General features: G+C 42.5%; 2 protein-coding genes across 4 annotated transcripts in view; one reads left to right on the top strand and one right to left on the bottom strand.

Moving 5' to 3' along the window:
* BMP2K (BMP2 inducible kinase) overlaps positions 1–11,353 on the top strand; it is a 55,169-nt gene extending 43,816 nt beyond the window's left edge. For both annotated transcript variants that reach the window (XM_048941094.1, XM_048941095.1), the window contains one exon: positions 6,036–11,353. In XM_048941094.1, coding sequence (XP_048797051.1) covers positions 6,036–7,465 — 1,430 coding nt within the window. In that variant the 3' untranslated portion in view covers positions 7,466–11,353. The remainder of the gene's footprint in view (positions 1–6,035) is intronic.
* On the bottom strand, positions 9,514–18,925 carry PAQR3 (progestin and adipoQ receptor family member 3). 2 transcript variants are annotated; one of them, XM_048941096.1, is made up of 8 exons: positions 18,625–18,925; positions 18,394–18,556; positions 17,510–17,565; positions 16,936–17,091; positions 16,129–16,326; positions 14,758–14,848; positions 14,299–14,447; positions 9,514–13,848 (listed from the first exon to the last, which is right to left on the bottom strand). In XM_048941096.1, the coding sequence occupies exons 1-7, from the start codon at positions 18,823–18,825 to the stop codon at positions 14,305–14,307; spliced, it is 1,008 nt and encodes a 335-aa protein (XP_048797053.1). In that variant the 5' UTR covers positions 18,826–18,925; the 3' UTR covers positions 9,514–13,848; positions 14,299–14,304. The 2 variants fall into 2 exon arrangements, with proteins under 2 accessions (XP_048797053.1, XP_048797054.1); XM_048941097.1 differs by lacking the exon at positions 17,510–17,565 and having other exon boundaries at positions 18,625–18,911.
* Between the last annotated feature and the right edge of the window lie 318 nt (positions 18,926–19,243).

Raw genomic sequence — 19,243 nt, forward strand, 5'->3', positions numbered from 1 at the left:
GGCTGAACAGTGATCTTATTCCAGAGCTTTGGTGAAAAAGAAAACATATGGCTGCTGGAAGCAAGATCAAGTGACATGAGAAGGCTACAGGGATGTTCCTCGTTTTTGTAGAGAGAATATTTGTGCAGCCAAAGCTCAGCTAGAGTTGAAGCTGTGGAAGACAATAAAAAGTTTTCCTAAATATGTTAACAGTAGAAGGAGGATCAGAGAGAATGTGGTGTGTTGCCTGATGAGAGCAATTATCTTACAAATGTGGACATAGATGAAGCAGAGATGTTTAGTGCATTCTTTGCCTCTGTCTTCAACACTGATGATGGACTTTGGGGCTTCAGGTGCCCTGAGTTAGAGGACTGTGATTGCAATCATGGTAAACTCCCAGACAACCCTAAACTTGTGCAAGATTTGCTGCTCCACTTGGGTGCACAGGAGTCCGTGGGACCTGATAGAATTCATCTCAGGGTGCTCAGAGAGTTGGTTGATGTTATCATGAGACTTCTCTAAATTAATTTTTTACCCATCTTGGGAACCTGGAGAGATCTGAGTTGACTGGAAGCTAGCAAATGTTGTTCCAGTTTTCAAGAAGGGTAAGAAACATGACCCTGATAATTACAGACCTGTCAGTCTTGCTTCAGTGCCTGGTAAACTTATAGAGAAAATTATGCTAGAAGTTACTGAAAAAGACCTGAAAGGCAATGCTGTCATTGGCTACAGCCAGTACATATTAATGAGGTGAAGGTCCTGTTTAGCTGATTTAATCTCCTTTTATGACAAGGTCACCCATGTAGTTGACCATGGGAAGGCAGTTGATGTTATCTTTACTGAAATCCAAAAAGCTTTTGATACTATTTCTCACAGTACAAAATGAACAAAATGTCTAGCATATGACTAGACAAAAACATAATTGATGGGTGAGCAGTTGGCTGATAGGTCAGGCTCAAAGGGTTATAATAAATAGAGTTACATCAAGCTCCCCAGGGCTCTGTTTTAGAGCTGGTTCTCTCTAATGTTTTCATAAATTAGTTGGTTGTAGAACTAGAAGGAGTTTTGAGCAAGGTCACTGATAGTACTAAATTGGGAGGAGCTGTTTTGTGTGATCCTGTATGGAGACTCAATGATCCTTAAGGTTCCCTACCGACTCAGGATACTCTATGATTCTGTATTGCCTTATTCAACTGTCCTAGCTGAAACTCGGATGTGGTGTGAGACTGACTTCATCTTAATTTCCTTATTGTATCTGTCTGCATTGCAAACAAGGAGTATATTATCACTGCTCAGCCAGATCTGACTGTCGACTTCTTGAACTGTGATGAAATGTTCATGTTATTAATACAGATTACTTAAAATTAAGAGCAGAATGAAAATTTGATGTTACTAAACAGTAAGACTTCCTATTGAAGTGTTCTATTGCATTAACAAGCTTTGGACTGGAATTATGGTCTGTGTCTGCTTTTGTTGCTGTTGTGTGACTTGAGTCTTGGGTTCGTAACTGCTAATATGTGTGGACTGCAGCAGGATAGAGTCACCTGGAGAATTTTTCTTGTTTTGGAGGTTTACATGTTATTTGGAAGCACAGCGTGACTAAATAATTCTATTATCTGATAGAAGATACTTGCAAAGAAACCAAAGATCTTGTATTATCTTTTTTTGACATAACACTTAACATAAGATGCTGAAAGTCCAGCAAAGTAAGTGCAATCAGGTATGTATTCACATGTTTGGGAAGGATATGAAGAGGCTGAAACTGGCAGTAGCTGTTCCTGAATTGTGTGTTGAAAGAAACCCAAACCTGAGCATTTAATAGGGTTGTTGTACAGTCTGCCAGATCTGTTTAATCTAACAGTTCAAATCAGTTCATATCAGTTTTTGTGTTTGATTAAAATAGTGATTTTTACTGTATAAACTTTCCTCGGCTATGGCTTTTGGGCATTGGTGCTATTTGCTGACTGCAGGTTCAGGGTATTTCCATGCGTCATCTTTGGACTTTTCTCAACAGGACTTGTAAAGTAACTTGAGATTATTCATGCTTCACAAGAACAAATGGCATGTGCAGCTGTGCCAGTGGTGTGCTTTAATGCTTTCTAGCTTTTTTTTTTCTAATCAGATCTTAGAGCAATCATGGTTGCTTTTTTTTCTTTACATACTTCAACATGCAGACTGCAAATATTGGAAAGAATTTCTAAGCAATAGATGCTAGGCAGAAGTGATTTTTTTTTTCTTGAAAATAAAAGTGGTAAGCAGTGCAAATCCATTACAATATTCAGCAGCTGCTGCTCTGGCTGTTGTCAAAGAAATAGTGCAGATTTAGTTGCAGTGTGCTGGTAATCCTTGGGCCTGACATGTGGCAAATTGCTCTGAAATGATGGCGGCAGTATGTTACCAATTCCAAGAAAGCTGAAAGCCCTTACGCCCTACCCTTTGGTCACCCCCGCAATACCCTCCAATGATGAACTAGCAGAAGGCGTGCAATTACTGACGTTGTTAGGAGGAATTCATCCTCTTATAATCGGATGTCTAGAAAAAGAACATCAGAACAGAAAATTTCCTTGAAGATTGGGATCTTCTTATATGATTAAAGATGTTCCACCTGGCTCGCATTTGAGTGAAGAACAATCGTCTCCTACAAGATGCAAACCTGATTAGAAGTGTGCTAATCTGAACAGTACATTACAAACAGATGTTACTCCACATTTTTCAGCTTTTTAATAAACGTTTATCTGAACAGTTTATGCAGCAGTTTAGTTTGAGAAGATTGCATGAAATCAACATGATGGAATGCTTCAATTTTGAAATCTATTTGACCAGAGCATTAAATTGTCATTAACTGAGAAATTTTTCCCTTTTGGGGCATTAAGTTTCTATTTGTAATGCTTTTGGTATTCAGTTTATTAACTTCTTTAGAAGTGAAAGATGTGAATCGTAGCTTGAAAGGCTAAAAGACATTGCTGTCATAGGTTTAAAGCCAGCGGCTGCATGGAAGAGATTTTTGCTCCTTCTGTTTGGTTTTGACACAGGTCTGCTGTGATTTTCTCCATTACTCCATCATTGTGAGTAAACTGGGGATATTGCAATGAAAAAGCACATGCAGAACCAGTTTCTTCCATGAATTCAGTCTATGTCAGCCTGCAAAGTATGTAAAAGTAATATTAAACTCAAGTGTGCTTGGAGCAGATGGCTCTTATTGTTTGTAACACCTCGGCACAGTCTGAAGAATAAAGCAAGACATTTGCTGTTTCTGGAAAAAACAAAAATAGGGAGGAGGGGCAATCAGGTCACCACTCTTGAAATACTTGAAATGAATAGCACTTTCTCAAAAAGTACATAGGAGAATGAGGTGTGGCCTTGAGTGTCATTTGATGTGGTTGCTTGCTTTCTTGTTGGGATTGTGCATGTAGAGTTGTATATGCCCTGAAATTTTAATAAAGTCATTCTGGAGATTGCAGTTAGATTCCAGAAGAAAGATCAGGATGCTGATCAAGATTCCCTAACAACTATACTGCCTGTAGTCTGCAGGTGACTGATTTCCAAAGTTACTTGTGGTGCGTTTCCAACCAGAGTATCAGCTGGAGGTGTGCCTCTGATGTACTAGAGTGGATTGTATACTGATACCAGTGCATAAAAATATGGCTTGGGAGGCTGATCTCAGTGTCTGACTGTGCTTTGTCGGGTCCTGCTTGGTGTCTGTCCTGTCCTGCCTGAAGAGGTCTGCTGAGAGACATCTTCATTATGTGACTTTGGTTACTTGTGCAGTGTATGTGAACTGTTGATATGGTCCCCTTTTTCTTGCTGGTGTCCTTTGCACTGTGTTTTCCACTGAGTATAACTGTGGCAGCAATTAACGAATAATATTTAAATCCTTTTGTTAAGATATATTTTAGTTTGCTTCTTGTTCAAAAAGCCTTTCACACCTTCAGAACATGGAAATTGTATGGAAGTATAACACTGTCAATATCCATGTGAGTTTACACTCAAACACTAAAAAGGTTGTAGGTTATTTTTGTTGTGTGTGTTGCTACAATCTAACCTAGAAATATATATTTTTTTTCCCCCTCCTTTTAAATCTAATTACATTTATGTTAACATCAGTGTTTCAGTAAATACTGCGAACAGCAGGATTTGGAAGATATGGGGGTTTATAATGCAACGTGAAGACTATACCTTAGGGAAATCTAAAGCAAGCAGCCAAATCCAGTTTCTAATTTAGTGGTAAAGCAAATATGTAGTATTTAAAATCACAGTAGATAAGAAGCAATCTGACACCAGAAGCAAACAAGAAACAGCTCAAAGCCCTAATCACCTGATGTTTTCAGTCATTTTGGTCATCTTGGTTTTAAATCTACATAAAATACATTACCGCAGAACTCCTGTTAGAAGTTTGGGTATAAATGCAAACTAGTAAAATGGCTGATGAATATAGAAGCCAGAGAGTTTAAAAAAAAAAAAAAAAAAAAAAAAGAAAATTGCCTTCTAAAACTTAACATTCTGGTTGAAATCTAAGCACAGAAAGAGAGAATGGCTTGGCTCTCTGCTGAAAGTGATATGCTTATTTCTTTGTGGAAGAAGATACAACCTGAAATGAAATTGCTTTTTGTTTTAGAAGAACAGGAGATCCAGATCTTGATTGTGGTTTTGGTTGTGTTTTTTTTTTTTTTGAGGAAGAAGGAAATGTATGCATTCATTGTGGAGGTTGCTGGCCCTGCCTGCAGCAGGGGGAGTTGGAGATTCATGATGCTTGAGGTTCCTTCCAACCCGGGCCATTCTGTGATTATTGCTGTACTAGTGGCACTATACAAGTGCATGTACTATCTACTGTTGCCATCTGTTTGTGCTGACAAAGTTTTTGCAGCCCCCAGTATTCCCAAGCCAACCACTTCACAAAAGAAAAGAAAAAAACATTTATTTGAAACTTATTTCAACTTTTTTTTTTCTTTGCTTAAATTACTGCACTAGAAGTTAGAAGGGACTCAATGTGGAGCTTCAGTATCACTACAGAAAGATGTGCTCAAAGCATATATTTGAAACACCAAACAAGTATTGCCTAAAAAAAAAAAAAAAAAAACCACCAAAAAAACCCCACAACACTGTAAAAGCTCCCCATGTTGCTTTCGCAACACAAGCTCTGTTGGGAGAGGCTGTCACAGCTGACACAGAGGGCAGGTACTTGGGGTGCCTCTTCAGATGCACCAATGGCCATGGCCATCTAGTTCAATTCGCAGTGAAGAGTCCAAGTTATGCTTTTTATTAGTGATTTAGTGGAGAAGTACTTGAAATTCAGACACATTGTGAACACATTTGTCCTTTCTTCGTTGATTCCATACTGTTATTTTCACTGATTGCCTTGCTGTTTTCCCAGAGGTACTGTTGTCTTGTCTATTTCTCTTTGGATGCCTTGAAACATAATACTGAGTGAGGAGAAATGCCAACAAAATCCATTCTTGTGGATGTTGGTAGGCTCTAGGAAGGAGCGGATACCCTGAGGGTAGGACAGAGATGATCTCATGCAATCTTCCCTACAGTTGGGATGTGTACATGGTTATTCTCACCTAGCTGCTGTTATTCATAGGCCTTACAGAGAACTAATCATCATGGAGACATTAAGTAGGATTGTCTAGAGTAATGAATGCTTGAGAAAGGAAAAGCTGAGAACTGACAGCTTCATGCACTTGTTCCCCATGTGAAACTGTACTGAGTGTGTCAGTGTTGTCCCAGGTATCTGACTGCTTGGTATTAGGTGTTGGCCTTGGAGAACCTCTACAGAAGGCAGCTCATCTTTCCCTGGAGACAAGTGGCTGGCTGGTGCATATATTAGTATTGGATTTGGAGAGGTTCTGTGCTTGAGGAGTTAAGCTAGAAGTTCTGACTACTAACCCCTTTCATTAGCATTTGAAAACTTAGATCTGGTTTTTAGTTATTTTCCCTCTGTATTTATGGAATACAAATTTGCTTTGATTGCTCTTATGTGTGGCTATTGTCAGTAAGTGTTGATTTTAGCAGTGTATTAAAATTGTTTTTCTTTTCTTTTTATTTTGGACTTGCAGATTCCCCTGGAAAACAATTGGAGAACTCAGCCAGCAGTCAAGGAAACAACTTAGGGACCCCAAACAAAGCTGGAAGACTGAGTCATGCTTTTAAAGATCCCCGTCCAGGAAGGAAGACTGCAGAGGGACAAGTGACAAAAGGTTGTGATGAGTCAGAGAGTGATTTTGAATCAGATCCTCCCTCTCCTAAGAGTAGCGAGGAGGAAGAAGAACAAGAGGATGAGGAGGTCTTGCAAGGTGAGAATGGAGACTTCAATGATGACAATGATACGGAACCAGAGAATTTAGGCCACCGCCCTCTGCTCATGGACTCTGAGGAAGAGTTGGAAGAAGAGGAGGAGGAGAAGCAAAGTTCTGATTCTGAATCCGATCGTACCAAACAAAAATTTGTGGAAGGGCTCCCAAGCAGTAGATTCAGAAATGTTATGGGCAGCGGTGAAGTTAAAGAACCCGGCTTAATGCAAACACCTGAGGTGCCAACTACTGTTGTCAAAGTGAGCCCTGGCCAAGAATTTGATGTGTTTGGGGCAGTGCCCTTTTTTTCTCTTCAGCCTCAGCCAAGAGAGAAGGGCAACCAAGATGTCTCTTCTCAGACTGCATTTCCCAGCCTGAGCCAAGAGCAGGATGACTTTGATGTTTTCACCAAAGCTCCGTTCAGCAAAAAGGTTTCTCAGCAAGATGACCAGGTGGTGGGAACCAAAACACAGCTCTCACCCACCTCGCCACGGAGCGTTGATGTTTTTGGTTGCACCCCATTTCAGCCTTCTCTACTCCCCAAGATGAGTGGGAGTAAAGAGGACCTGTTTGGGCTGGTTCCTTTTGAAGAGATCGCTGGGAGTCAGCAGCAGCAGAAGGTAAAGCAACAGCGCAACCTGCAGAAGCTTTCATCCCGTCAGAGGCGCATGAAGCAGGAGGTCCCAAAGAACAATGGGAAGCGTCACCATGGCACCCCAACAACCACAAAGAAGACTTTGAAACCCAACTACCGCACTCCCGAGAGAGCCCGCAGGCACAAGAAAGCGGGCCGCAGGGACTCGCAGAGCAGCAACGAGTTCCTGACCATCTCTGACTCCAAAGAGAACATCAGTGTTTCACTGACGGACAGCAAAGACCGAACCAACCCTTTGCAGACAGATGAGAGTCTGCTGGATCCCTTTGGAGCCAAACCCTTCCACCCACCGGAATTGATGCGGCATCCTCAGCATCAGGGGTTTGGTGACAGCCGTGGGGATCATGGTGCAGTGGTAGTGGCTAGCAGGCCTCGGCAGAGCTCCTTGCTGGGACCGGTGCATGCTGGTGATGGGCTGAAAACAGATGATTTTGGTGCAGTCCCCTTTACAGAACTGGTTGTACAGAGTGCACAGAGTCAGCAGCAACAGGCACTAGAGTTGGATCCCTTTGGAGCAGCTCCATTTCCTTCGAAACAGTAAATGCTTCCAGCGGGTCCCTGCTTCCACCTCTCTGAGTTGCTTAGTAGTGAGTTCAATGAGCAGAATCATTTCTCTCTTTGACAGGGAGCTGGGCTGTACAGTTTATTCAAGTTAAAGAAGGCACGGCTGGCTTGCATGATGGAATGCAAAAGAAAGCAGTTTTTAATTTTCTTTTGAGAGAAATTGAAAACTTTTGTTATGAAAGATGGCTCCCAGAACATAAAGAGAAATGGGACATGAATTGGTGTCTGTTGCTGACTTTTGGACCTGGAAAATGTCATCCTGCACTTTTGCATCACCTTTTCAGCACTCGGCAATGTGCTGAAATGGAGGGAAGGGAAACAGGCAGAGATAACATGAAAAAGTTTTCCAAACTTATAGATAGGCTGAAGGAACTGTGGTTCTTCTTTGTCTCAGTTGCACTAGACCTAAGAACCTAAACATACTAATATCCAGACTTATATGCTGGGAGTAGTCAAGTCTTCACTTCCTAGATGAAAACTACCTTTGTTAATCATAAAATAATGAAGCCAGGTCATCAAGGAGCTGCAGCCCAGAATTTCAAAGCATGGCTGTGGCTTTGTACCTGGTAGACATCTATGCAGCTGCAGAGCTGAAAGGCAGATTATTTTTTTTGTGTGTGTGCCTAAATCTTCAATTTTGTTTTTTACAGTAAGTGCCATTAATGTAAAATAGCAAACTGGAAGTCTAGAGTTAAAATGCAGATGCAGAGAACATAACAGTTTGTGAAATGGAATCTGAATGTAGAGGAGTAAACCAGCAGGGATGTAGCCAGTGTTTGCAGCACTTTGAAGACTACTCAGCACACTGGGGGAGAGGCTGGTGAGAAGGACATCTGGCATGGGTGGAGCATTTCAGATGACTTGTACAGTTGACTGAAATGCACCATCGGTTTTATCTGATTACAAATTGGGGGTTGTGTCTGAAGATGCATTTTCTTTTCCTCTTGGATTTCTACCACAAAGAAAATGTGTGTTGTGTCCAAACTCATGTTGTTTTATAAAAAGATAATTTTATGAAATGACTGTAACCTAACATTTTCAACTTCTGATGGACCTGTTTCTGTATGTGTGTTGTTTTTGTTTTTATGAAAGTTTTGCTAAATGCACTGAGCTTTGAAGAAACTTCTCTGGACCCGGCTTTGTTTCAGAAGCAGTAGCAGCAAGTAGTCTGCAGAATGCTGTTCTGTGCTGCAGCAGTAAGCTGCATTTCACACCGCAATGCCTTACCAGCAGGATTGCTGTCCTGCCACACAGTACCTCTAAGACATCGGGTGCACAGACATGGCTGAAAGCTTGGAGCTTGCAGTGCCAGTAGTGATGGGAAGGCAACGCGAACCGGCTCGTTGGAGAGATGCGGTTACCGTGTGTCGATGGTGACACCATGTGCTTTGTAACTCCACTGCTTCACGACTCGAGCTGAGCCATGTACACTGGCTGCAGAGTGAGTGTACATCAGAGTGGTCCTCTTTGCTTTGTTTCTATGGCAATCCTAAGGAAGTGGAAGGAGGCAGCTCCTCTGCTTGTCTTAGCTTTACGTCCTGCTCCACTGAATGTCGAAGAGCATTCCATGTTTATAAAAAGAGACCGTAAGAATTCATGGCTGATTCCTCCTGCCCTCCTCTCCTCACAGGATGTGAAGTGAAATATTGAGGGTTGTGCATTTTTTCTTCAAATTCTACTGCTGTTTAATGAGTTGTTTTGAAATTGGTGAGGGTGGGAAGTAGATCCCTTGAAATATTTGTTGAAAATGGCATGTTAAAGACAAATTCTTTTTCTCCTTTCAGAGCTGGTTTTGATAAAATGCTGCCTCCCTGGTCCTGGATTTTGAACTCATTCATATGTATCTGTACACTTGCAATTATCTTCCCTTTTTTTTTCTTTCCTCTGACAAGGTGAAAAAGAAACTACAGCTCTGCTTGTTTAAGAATGACTTTTTCAGGCTTAGAAGTTAAGCTTTTAGGAGTATGTGAGTAGAAGTGTTTCAACTCTATTTGCACAGGAGTTTCTTAGGCTTTATTACTACTGTTCTCACCAGTTTTGGTTTTTTTTTTTTTGTGCCAAAGGCTGTAAGAAGTGCACGCCGAGTCTGTAGCATTTTCTGATACTCAGGTTAACTGCGATTTTGTTTCTATGTGCGTGCTTATTAGCTGCCTTCCTGCAGTTTCCTTCTGAACTGTCACTATTCCGGCCTAAAGACAGCTGTTGGAACAGAATATTATGGAAAACGGGACAGATGGGTGGAAACAAAACAAGAATAAAGCAACAAGCAACTGACCCGCAGTCTTAAATACGGCCAGTCATCATTGGCACCATGCAGTTACTGCTTTCCCTGCTGGAAGAACAGCTTGAGGGTTGGCATGGCTGTTAGGTGCTTAGTGTGGGCTTCAATTAAGGTAAATTACAAGACGAAAGAATCACATTTGATTCTTGTTTGATGACCTTGAAGTTTCAGGTTGAAGAGCACAGCAGAATTTCTTTGTGTGGTGGATTTTTTACTACTTTATTTTTTTGACAGAGGGCTCACACATGGTTTTATTACAGCACAGGAAAGCTGAAGTTGGATTGTGTACAATAACTGATAGGAGAGATGAAAGCAAACCTTAAACCCAAGTTACTCTGAAACTGGCATTTTGCCTCCAGCTGCCTCCGAGTTACAGCCAATGATACTTGCTTTCTTGTGGCCTTAATAAGCCTTGATCTTTGTACTTACATCTATGAAACAACTTTTTGCATACATGCAGTTTTTATGTTTCTTGAGTTAAAATGATTTTTTTCTCTCGTCTGAGAAGAGTGTGCTTCACTGCATCAACTTTGTGGTCTATTAAGTTTGCAGCCTGGGTTTAAGCTTCAACTATGGTTCAGCAGAGGCAAAGCATGGTACTGCTGGGGAACATAGTATCCTTTTGCCTTTATTCAGCATGTAGATATCTTTACCTGTGTGCTTGTCATTCCTGGAGTGTATTGTGACCTTACCTGAAATACTGGAAAGACCATGTGCACTTAGACTTGAACCATATGTCTGTGAAGATGATGATCACAAGGTAAGGAATTCACACTTCCCTTTCACCAGGAAATAGCAACAGGTTTTTAACAGTTCTTTCAGTCTGCTGAATGACTGAACCATAGACCTGTCAGAATCAGCTGCTTTGGGCAGTTTTTGTCAAAGGTACTAAGAAGCCTTTCATAGTTATGGTCACTGAAAGGAAGATAAGAGGGTGAGTTTCTCTGCAGACTCTCAATAGCTGTGAGATGTGCGGAATTGCTTTTGCTGACTTGTGTCATGTGGGACCTGCGAAAACCAACTTTCAAGGAGATAATTTTTAATCATTCTGGTTGTCCCAGTTAATAAAACTAAGTACTGTGAAAATAAGTTGGTATATTTGCTACTGTGAGAATAAGAGTTTATCTGGAGTTTTTTATACTATATAGTGTATTTTTATATATGAGAAATATATATAAAAGATACACATGCTCGCACACATCGCACTGTGTTTTTAGTAACATTGCAGCCACAATCATTCTGATGAAACTAGGAGGAGTGAATAAGGGAGACCTGCAAGAGAAAAAAGTGCAAGGGGTGGCTGCTGAGTTACTTTTCTACAGCGCTTCTTTTCAAAGAAAAATTGAGGAAGTGGTGTGTATAGCTGAGTTTGTGACTAAGGCATCACCTAATATTAAAGAGCATAAAATCTATTTTAAAATTGCTGGCATTCAGCTTTTAAGTGCACTTTCCTGAACTACACTTCCATTTCTTGTTAGACTTCAAGTTTCTAAGCTTTTTTGTGTACCACTAAACAGAGTTTTGTGAAACTGATGTATGTCATAAATATTGCAGTTGTTAAATAAATAAACATGATAACAGTCACTTTGCAGATGTCCTTAAACATGGCATTATTAAGTACTCTCATTTAGGCTGTAAGCTATTCTATAAGCAGTGTTGCTTCTCCTAGTTGCTTTTTGTGGCTGTAGGTTCCTGTTGATGTTTTTTAATGATGGTTATATTAGCAGCCCACTACTGCCATCTCGGTTCAACTTGTTGATAATATATTAAGAATGTCCTTAGGTTCATTATTACTCCTTTAAGCCTTCCTGCTTTCAAAATGCTTTTGAAAGGACACACTCAGATTCATAGCTGCTAACTGAAGCTTTATCCCTTTTCAGGGGCCATAACTTTAATTTTCATTGCTAACTCCAAACTTAGTTCTGCACTTAATCTTAGAGACATGTTTTTCACTTGATTTGACTCACTCTGCCAACTACTAGCCAGAGCAGCTTTTTGGTAACTGCTTCTACTGGTTTATTTCATATCTAAGCTGAAGAAAACCAACACTGTAGAACGGCTAGGAGCAGCAACAGAACATAGGTACGAAGTTGTAGCTCATTCATGGTTGTTCTGCTTGTCACCCATTTCAAACGTTGTGTGCAGCAATTCACGTGTCATCTGAGTACTCTGTTAAAAGTGTTACAAGTAAACATCCAATGAACCAAAATTTATTTACAGGCTCAGTATTTACAGAAAAGGCCATCATGCAGTTTAATAAATTTTGTCAGGATAATAAAAATGTACAACTTAACAATCTTATCCAGTGAAAACTGCTACAGTAGTAAGTTTGGGAAAAAAAAAATAGCAAACTGTAAAATGAGTATGTTTTCAGTACACAGTCACAGATTCCTCAAATGTTATTATTCATGTAACACTGAAAACAAGCTTTAACAATTGCAGGATCCTTGTCACACTTTAGCAGCAGTCATTAGTGCACTTCAAATTTGCTTTACTGTCAAGTTTAAAAAAAAAAAATCAGTGTTTATACTGGAAGGCTCAGAAGACTGGGATTTGAACTTCAAATGCATTTAGTTCTTTCCAATAACTGTTTCTGGAACTGGGAATAAAAAACACTTAAGCTCAGTGAGGATTCGGTGACAGCATTGCTCTCCAGCGTACCAGCAGAAGAGGAAGGGTCCTGCCTCCTCCATCCCTGGTACAAGGTAAATACTTGTCAGTAAATGACTGTCTCTATTCCCTTGGCATGTTCCCTGTGTAGAAGGCTGAGGGGAGCTGGGAATGTTTTGCCCAGGACAGAGGCAACTTTGGTGGGACCGAACAGCACCCTGCCAGCCTCTAGGCTGGCACCCACTGAGCTTCATGCTGAGCACCAGGTATCTAACAACCTGCATAGCTCATCTCTTTAGTGTTGACATTAAACCAAGACATGGTTTAACTGCAGACTATAAAAACCCAAGGTTGTCTTTACTGCAGAAAGCAAATGGCAATAAATCACTTCGACTAATGAAGTGTTGGAAGTACAGCACGAGTCATTAAAAGGCCAAAGTTCAGTGGCTTGAAGTCATAGCAGTCTTACTACTCTGGGCTTGTTTTTTACACCTACTAAAAGAACATGTCACTTACAAAAAAAAATCCTTTGCACTTCTACTAATTCCAGGGTAACAGCAAGTGTAAGACTACTCCTGAAATATTTCAGAACACTATTCAGAAGCACCAGAGTGGTGCAGAGAGATTTGCTGAAGTAATGGCACCACCTATACTTGAGGACACAATTTAGGATTTGAAATCAAGATAGATATGGTAGATAACATCCATCTCCCAGAAAAAGGGAAACAACTAGAAAAGTACAATACTCCACTGAATTTGACATTACACATTACTGTCCTGATGTTGAAGTGTACACACATCACTTAGACAATGATTCTGAAGGATGCAGCACCCTGTACCAATGCAGTTTAGAGCCAAGACCAGCCACTCAGTTAATCAGAGTTCTAAAAGCACACTACTCCTGGGAGTGTGTCCTTTTGTTCTGTACTGCTACAAAACCTGAAGACATGGCATATGGGCCTGCTAGCTTAGCAATGGTATGCAATTCTGTTGTTTGTATTTACGAAGCAGGAAAATAATGCAGTGCTCCAAATGCTTAGTTCTACAGCCCACCTTTTTGTTGTCCCACTCTAAGAAAGACCTGCTTTGTACTTGATTGCAGAGCAGGAAATGATGAGAAGGAAATGAATCTCAGATCTCAGAGAGAATGGCCTCAAGTTGTGCCAGGGGAGATTCAGGTTGGATGTTAGGAAATACTTCTTCTCTGAGACAGTGGTCAGGTGCTGGAATGGGCTGCCCAGGGAGGTGGTGGAGTCACTGACCCTGGAGGTGTTCAGGAGATGTTCAGATGTTGTATTGAGATCCAGGCAATGCTGCTTTTTTCCCCCAGCATTCCTGTTAATGTATCATCTCAGTGAGTAGGGTAACAGTCCAGAAGTTGGAAAGGAACTGCCTTAGTGCTTACTTTCATGGTTCTGCATATTTGTAAGGTTCAGACTCCTGTAGTCAGAAGTTTCATTGCAGTGCCTCTGAAAGGCAGTTGAGGAAAGAAAAATTGTCAGTTATTACGCATAGGAAACATTAACTCTTACCTAACTGCCCCAGATCCCATGCATATTAGACTAAAAAAAACCTGACGAAAACATTAAGAAAAAGCTACATATAAACAAATGTTGATAAGTGCTTGCAACTGTTGTCAGACAGAGCTGTTAGGGACCTAGCAGTGATTTGTCCAGCCTGCTCTAAAACCCTGCTTGAGGGCACTGCAGACTCACATAACGCAGCAGCAGCAGCCTGCCTGCTATCAAAGTAGCTGTTTGCTTATTCACAAGGAAACATTACACTAGTAAGCATTTTCTGTGGAGGAGCTAATTAAATTAATGGAATCAACTAATGGAACATTGTGACATGTTGAAAACAAGATTACTTAACTCTCTACTTGTTAAAATCTCATGTTCCCACAAGCACAAAGGCTATACCTTCACTCATAAGTCCACACTGTGCTCAGGACAGGGCTTGCTGTGTCGGTACTGCATGATGTACACTGCAGACTGGTGCCACCAGTACAACATCACTACTGCAAGGATGTGCCATATTTGGTGACTAGAGCCGAGGTAGTTGAGCTGTCCTGTGGGAACAAAAATGGGAAGCAGTTGTTACATTTGCATTAACTCATGAAAGGCAAGCAGCAGGCAGTCTATTCCCAAGCTCAGTCACACGTTCAGCTGGCTGGGAGACAGCTAAGCTCTTTAGTGAAGAACAACAAAAGTCACCTGACTTCTTTTGACTGAAGTGCACATCAAGTTTGAGTTCTTTTGGTGCCAATGCACACTAAGTAGAACATAATCAACTGTACTCTCATCAAAAATTCAGGACTCACAGCAAAGACTGTGACACTGCAGGAAGCTCAACTGCAGAAAAACAACAGAATTTCATACCTGGAAAGTATCTTTCTGGAACTTTGGAAATATAGAAGAGAAATGCTACAGCAGCAATGAAATACATGACAACCACACGTGGAGCAAACTCCTGCAAAAGAAAAGGAAGCTTTCTTACTGTGCTCTAAGGTAAAAAATATTTTAAAATAATAATTTCAAAATACATTTAAAAGAAAACAAAAGGTGTGACAAAATGGAATATTATTTTGTTGCTCATATTATCTATTGAATAGAACAGAATCCAATTGAGAAACAAATGCCAAAACTTGGAAAAAATCTGAATGGAAGGCCACAGGAATATTACAGATTAGACTGTAAGTAACCAAACTAGCTGCTGGAAAGCAACCCACTCACTTGACCAGTTTGTTTGTTTGTTTTGAATAATAGAACGTTTTATTGCTGGAAGCAGAGCATTTTCTCTGAAGTGTGGAAGCAAAATGAGTATCACATCTACCATTCTGCTCTATCAGGACAGACTAATTGACTAACTGGAAAAAGCAGGGGCAGCAATGATTGCTTGCCTATTTGACTTTTACAAAGTGAGTGTTTCAGTACCTTGTCTGAAGACTGCATTTATTATCAATGCTGCTCTTCCAAATTCAGCAGTAGCTCTGGACCAGGCTAAATCAGCATCCTAGAAGACAGTCCTCCTGAAGTGCCAATCTTAAGAACTTTCACAGGCAGTTCTTGCTATGAAAGCAAAGGTTTTTTTCAGCTCTATTAGAGCCCTGGCTAATGGCTGTGATTCCTGGGGGAACGTTTTAAACCTTGGGGAACATTCACCTTTAACAGTGCTGTACTTCCTGTTTTTCAGAGCTGAGTAACCTTTACCATAGTGGTAAAGCAAGAGAGGGAAATTAGTTTGGTAACTTAACAGTGATATTAAACAAGTTATGCGTGAGACAGAAGGCTGTGTAGGCAAATGCCGATTTTGCCACCAACCCAGGGCACAGAAGAGGAAGAACTTCCCACCCATGTCTCCTGGTTCACCTCACCTCTGCAACCTGTGCATCCTGACTGACTGCTTCCCACTCGCCTGCTGACTCAGCTCTCTGCTCCTGCTCCTTGCCCTGAGGTGTGCAAGGGTGCGTCCGACCTGCACACACTGCTCTGCCCCTCAGGCAAGCACAACGTCGTGGTCACGTTTGCATCCAGGTGGGTCTTCTCACAGTTCAACTTTAAATCACTGAAACAGATTTCATCTATTCAACCTGTTGATTGGCTTTCCATAAATCTGAGCGTTCCAAAGGAATTCTGTGCTTCAAGAAATCGTCACTAGCTCTACTTCTCCCTCATTTCCAAAATGAGACCGAGGGAAGATGCTAAGTGCAAAGCAAAAGTAAATCTTATTTCCGTATTATTGTCTTTTACCTGTACAATAGCTGCACCAATGCCACCGTTGAGTGAAACCCAGTGGATAGTAGGAATAATGCCGTATCCAGACACTGAGCAAAAGATGATGGAGCGCAGCCTGCGCCACTGCTGTGTGAGGTAATTGGGATGAATCTGAACAAAAAATACTGCCAAGATCATTGCCAGCACAGTGATTAAGTACACCTGACGCCAGTACTGAGAAAAAAGAAACACAATTAAGTTTGTATGTTTGCTCATCTGAGGTAAACTCTGGGTAGAAAATCTATGTTACTAAACACAAGGATTTAAAATGTTCTCGTCACTTCTGTGACCACAAATGACAGTGCTTGAATCAGTGTGTTCTTAGTAATCCAGTGAAGGGGAAGATGCTCTTACTTCACAACTATTTCACATGCTTCACCAAAACATGTATTAAACATAACTCTGTTACAACTACTTTAACTACCAGATCAATACTTTCCTGTACAGGGAGCACAGAAGTTAGAAAAGTTTAGAATTCCAAAGCGATTTAAGCTTGTTTCTGCCCCATATAAATGCTGGGAGGAACATCCCATTATGGGCCTCATGCCTTTGACAAAGACAGGACCTGTAAAGTTTACACTGACTTTATAATGATTTAAATATTGTCTTGAGGCTTGTGCAATTGACAGCTTAAAAGGAATCTCTTAATCTTTTACTTCTGCAAGCAAAGTTCTGCACCTGTCCCCTGCCAAATGTGCCACCTGGACACCATGTGACAAAGCCCTTTCCCAACACGTGGAAACCATGGTGATGGGACCACAGAAACAAGTGACTCAGACTTACTTTACTACAATAAAATGCATAAAACACGCCTGATACGTAGCAGCCTAGGATACCAATGGAAATTCCTGCGTAATCTAATGCCATCCATCGTCGGCTGGTCTTCTCTGAGCGATGACAACAGAAGAGATGATATCCTACTGAGCAAAGCATACAGACCTACACAAATATATCAAAACAAGGACACATTAATTTCTTGGTAACAGACGGGGATTAATGGGGATTAAGCTTCAATTCTGAAGCTTAAGAGTCCAAAAGTAACCTGTTACATGTTCTACAGAACTACTTGGTGTAGACAATTATGATTTCTGCTCATAATCAGTGGAAACTAGCATAACCTCTTTTGCAGATGAAACACAAAACTTTGCAAGACTTGATAACCACAGGCTGCAGCTAAGGAAACGAGGGTACTGAGGGTACAAAAGTGTGCCAGTGCATACAGGAGCAGGGCCCCACCTGCCCAAGTATGACCAAGATGAATTCAGTATGGTCCAGCTACAACAAGCAGAAACCAAAGCTCAAATCCTTGAATACCAGCACTCTGCAGCTTTGCTGAGGGTACACAGAAGTGACTAACCTCTGACACGCAGTACACTGACTTGGCTTCTTGGCTGGCATCAATTTTTTTTCCCCCTGAGAAACAGAATCACAGAATATCTAGAGTTGAAGGGGATCCATAAACATCATTACATCAAACTCCTGGGTCCACACAAAACCACCAAAAGTCCAAACCCTATGTCTGAAAGCATTGTTCAGATGCTTCTTGAACTCTGACAGCTGTGCAAAATGCACAAGAACCCCAAGTCCAGCTGTATAATAACATCAAAGAATCATCCAGGTTGGAAAAGACCTCTAAGGTCATCTAGTTCAGCCATTGGCCCTATCCCACCTTATCAGTTGCTCAGTATCACAGCTCCACATATCTTGAACACCACCAGGGATGCTGACTCTACCACCTCGCAGTGCCAATGCCTCACCACTGTTTCTGAGAAGAAAGGTTTCCCAGTATCCAACCTGAACCTCTCCTGGTGCAACTTGAGGCCATTACCTCCTGTGCTACTGCTGTTATGTAGAAGGGGCCGATCCCCTACCTCATTACAATAACCTCCTTTCATGCAGCTGCAGAGAGCAGTGAGGTCTCCCCTAAGCCTCCTCTTCCCACACTAAACTATCCCAGCACCTCATCTTGTTAATATTCGTGCAGCTGGCCTCACCCCATTAATCCACAGCTGGTTTTTGTGCTCGAGCTGGTGATCAAACCATCGCCATCCGCGGGCACAGCGCTGGACACAATGCCCGACACAATGCCCAGCAGAAACCAGAACACAAAGCCTCGGCCTGCCCAGCCGGCGTTCTGCAGCCTCTCCTATGCTAGCCATGCTTCGTTCTTATAAGAAACGGTTCAAAATCAGCTCGGCCCCCGAGCCCATCCGCCGCGCGGCGCACAGCACGGCGCCCCACCTGGAAGCAGAAGAGGCAGACGGCGCAGATGACGAAGTCCTCGCGGGCGGCGCGAGCGGCGGGCAGCACGACGGTCAGGTCGCGGATTCCCAGCGTGAAGAAGAGCAGGAAGCCCAGCAGGTGGCTCCAGATGTTGACGCTCTCGTTGGAGAGGATAAAGAGGCTGCGGGGAGACGCGGCGGGGCTGAGCGGGGCTCCGAGGCCCCGACCCGGCCCCGGGGACGGCCGTACCTGCGAAGGCAGAGGCGCGAGGGCAGGTAGGCGCGGTAGCCGTCGGTGATGTAGGGGTTGTCCCTCAGGAAGACGGGGATCTGCTCGTAGGTGTACAGACGGATGCCGCGCGGCAGCAGCACGGGCCAGTACTGGTAGCCGCCCAGCTCGATGTAGTGCGCGCTGCGCAGCAGCTTCTGCTGCATCCTGCCCGCCCCGCATCGGCACGCGGCCCTCCGACCCCGCCACGGCACCGCGCAAAGCCCGGCCGGCCCGGCTCGCGCACACCACGTTGCGGCGCTTTGCAACGGGTGGCTGGCGCGGGGAGATGACGTCAGAGCAAGGCGGAGCGCCCTGAGGTGCGCGGTGCTGCCGTCTGCTGGCCGGCGTCGGTCAGCGTCAGGCAGTCGCACTTCGAAGGGAGAGAGGTATCTCCTATCTAAGATGAGCCAGTCCTTTCAGAAGGATCGGAACGTGGCAGACCTGTACGCAAAACGGGCCCAAAAGAGGCAATACAAAGTTTTAAAGTGCTGAGAGCCCTCGGCTTGCTGGAATTGTGCTGGCTCCGTGCAACAAAGAACTCGGCTTAGTTCATCATGCAGCATCAGCTGGATGCTTCTCCCCATGCCTGGCTCTGTTT

Source organism: Lagopus muta, chromosome 4 (assembly GCF_023343835.1).
Source record: "Lagopus muta isolate bLagMut1 chromosome 4, bLagMut1 primary, whole genome shotgun sequence".
NCBI lineage: Eukaryota > Metazoa > Chordata > Aves > Galliformes > Phasianidae > Lagopus > Lagopus muta.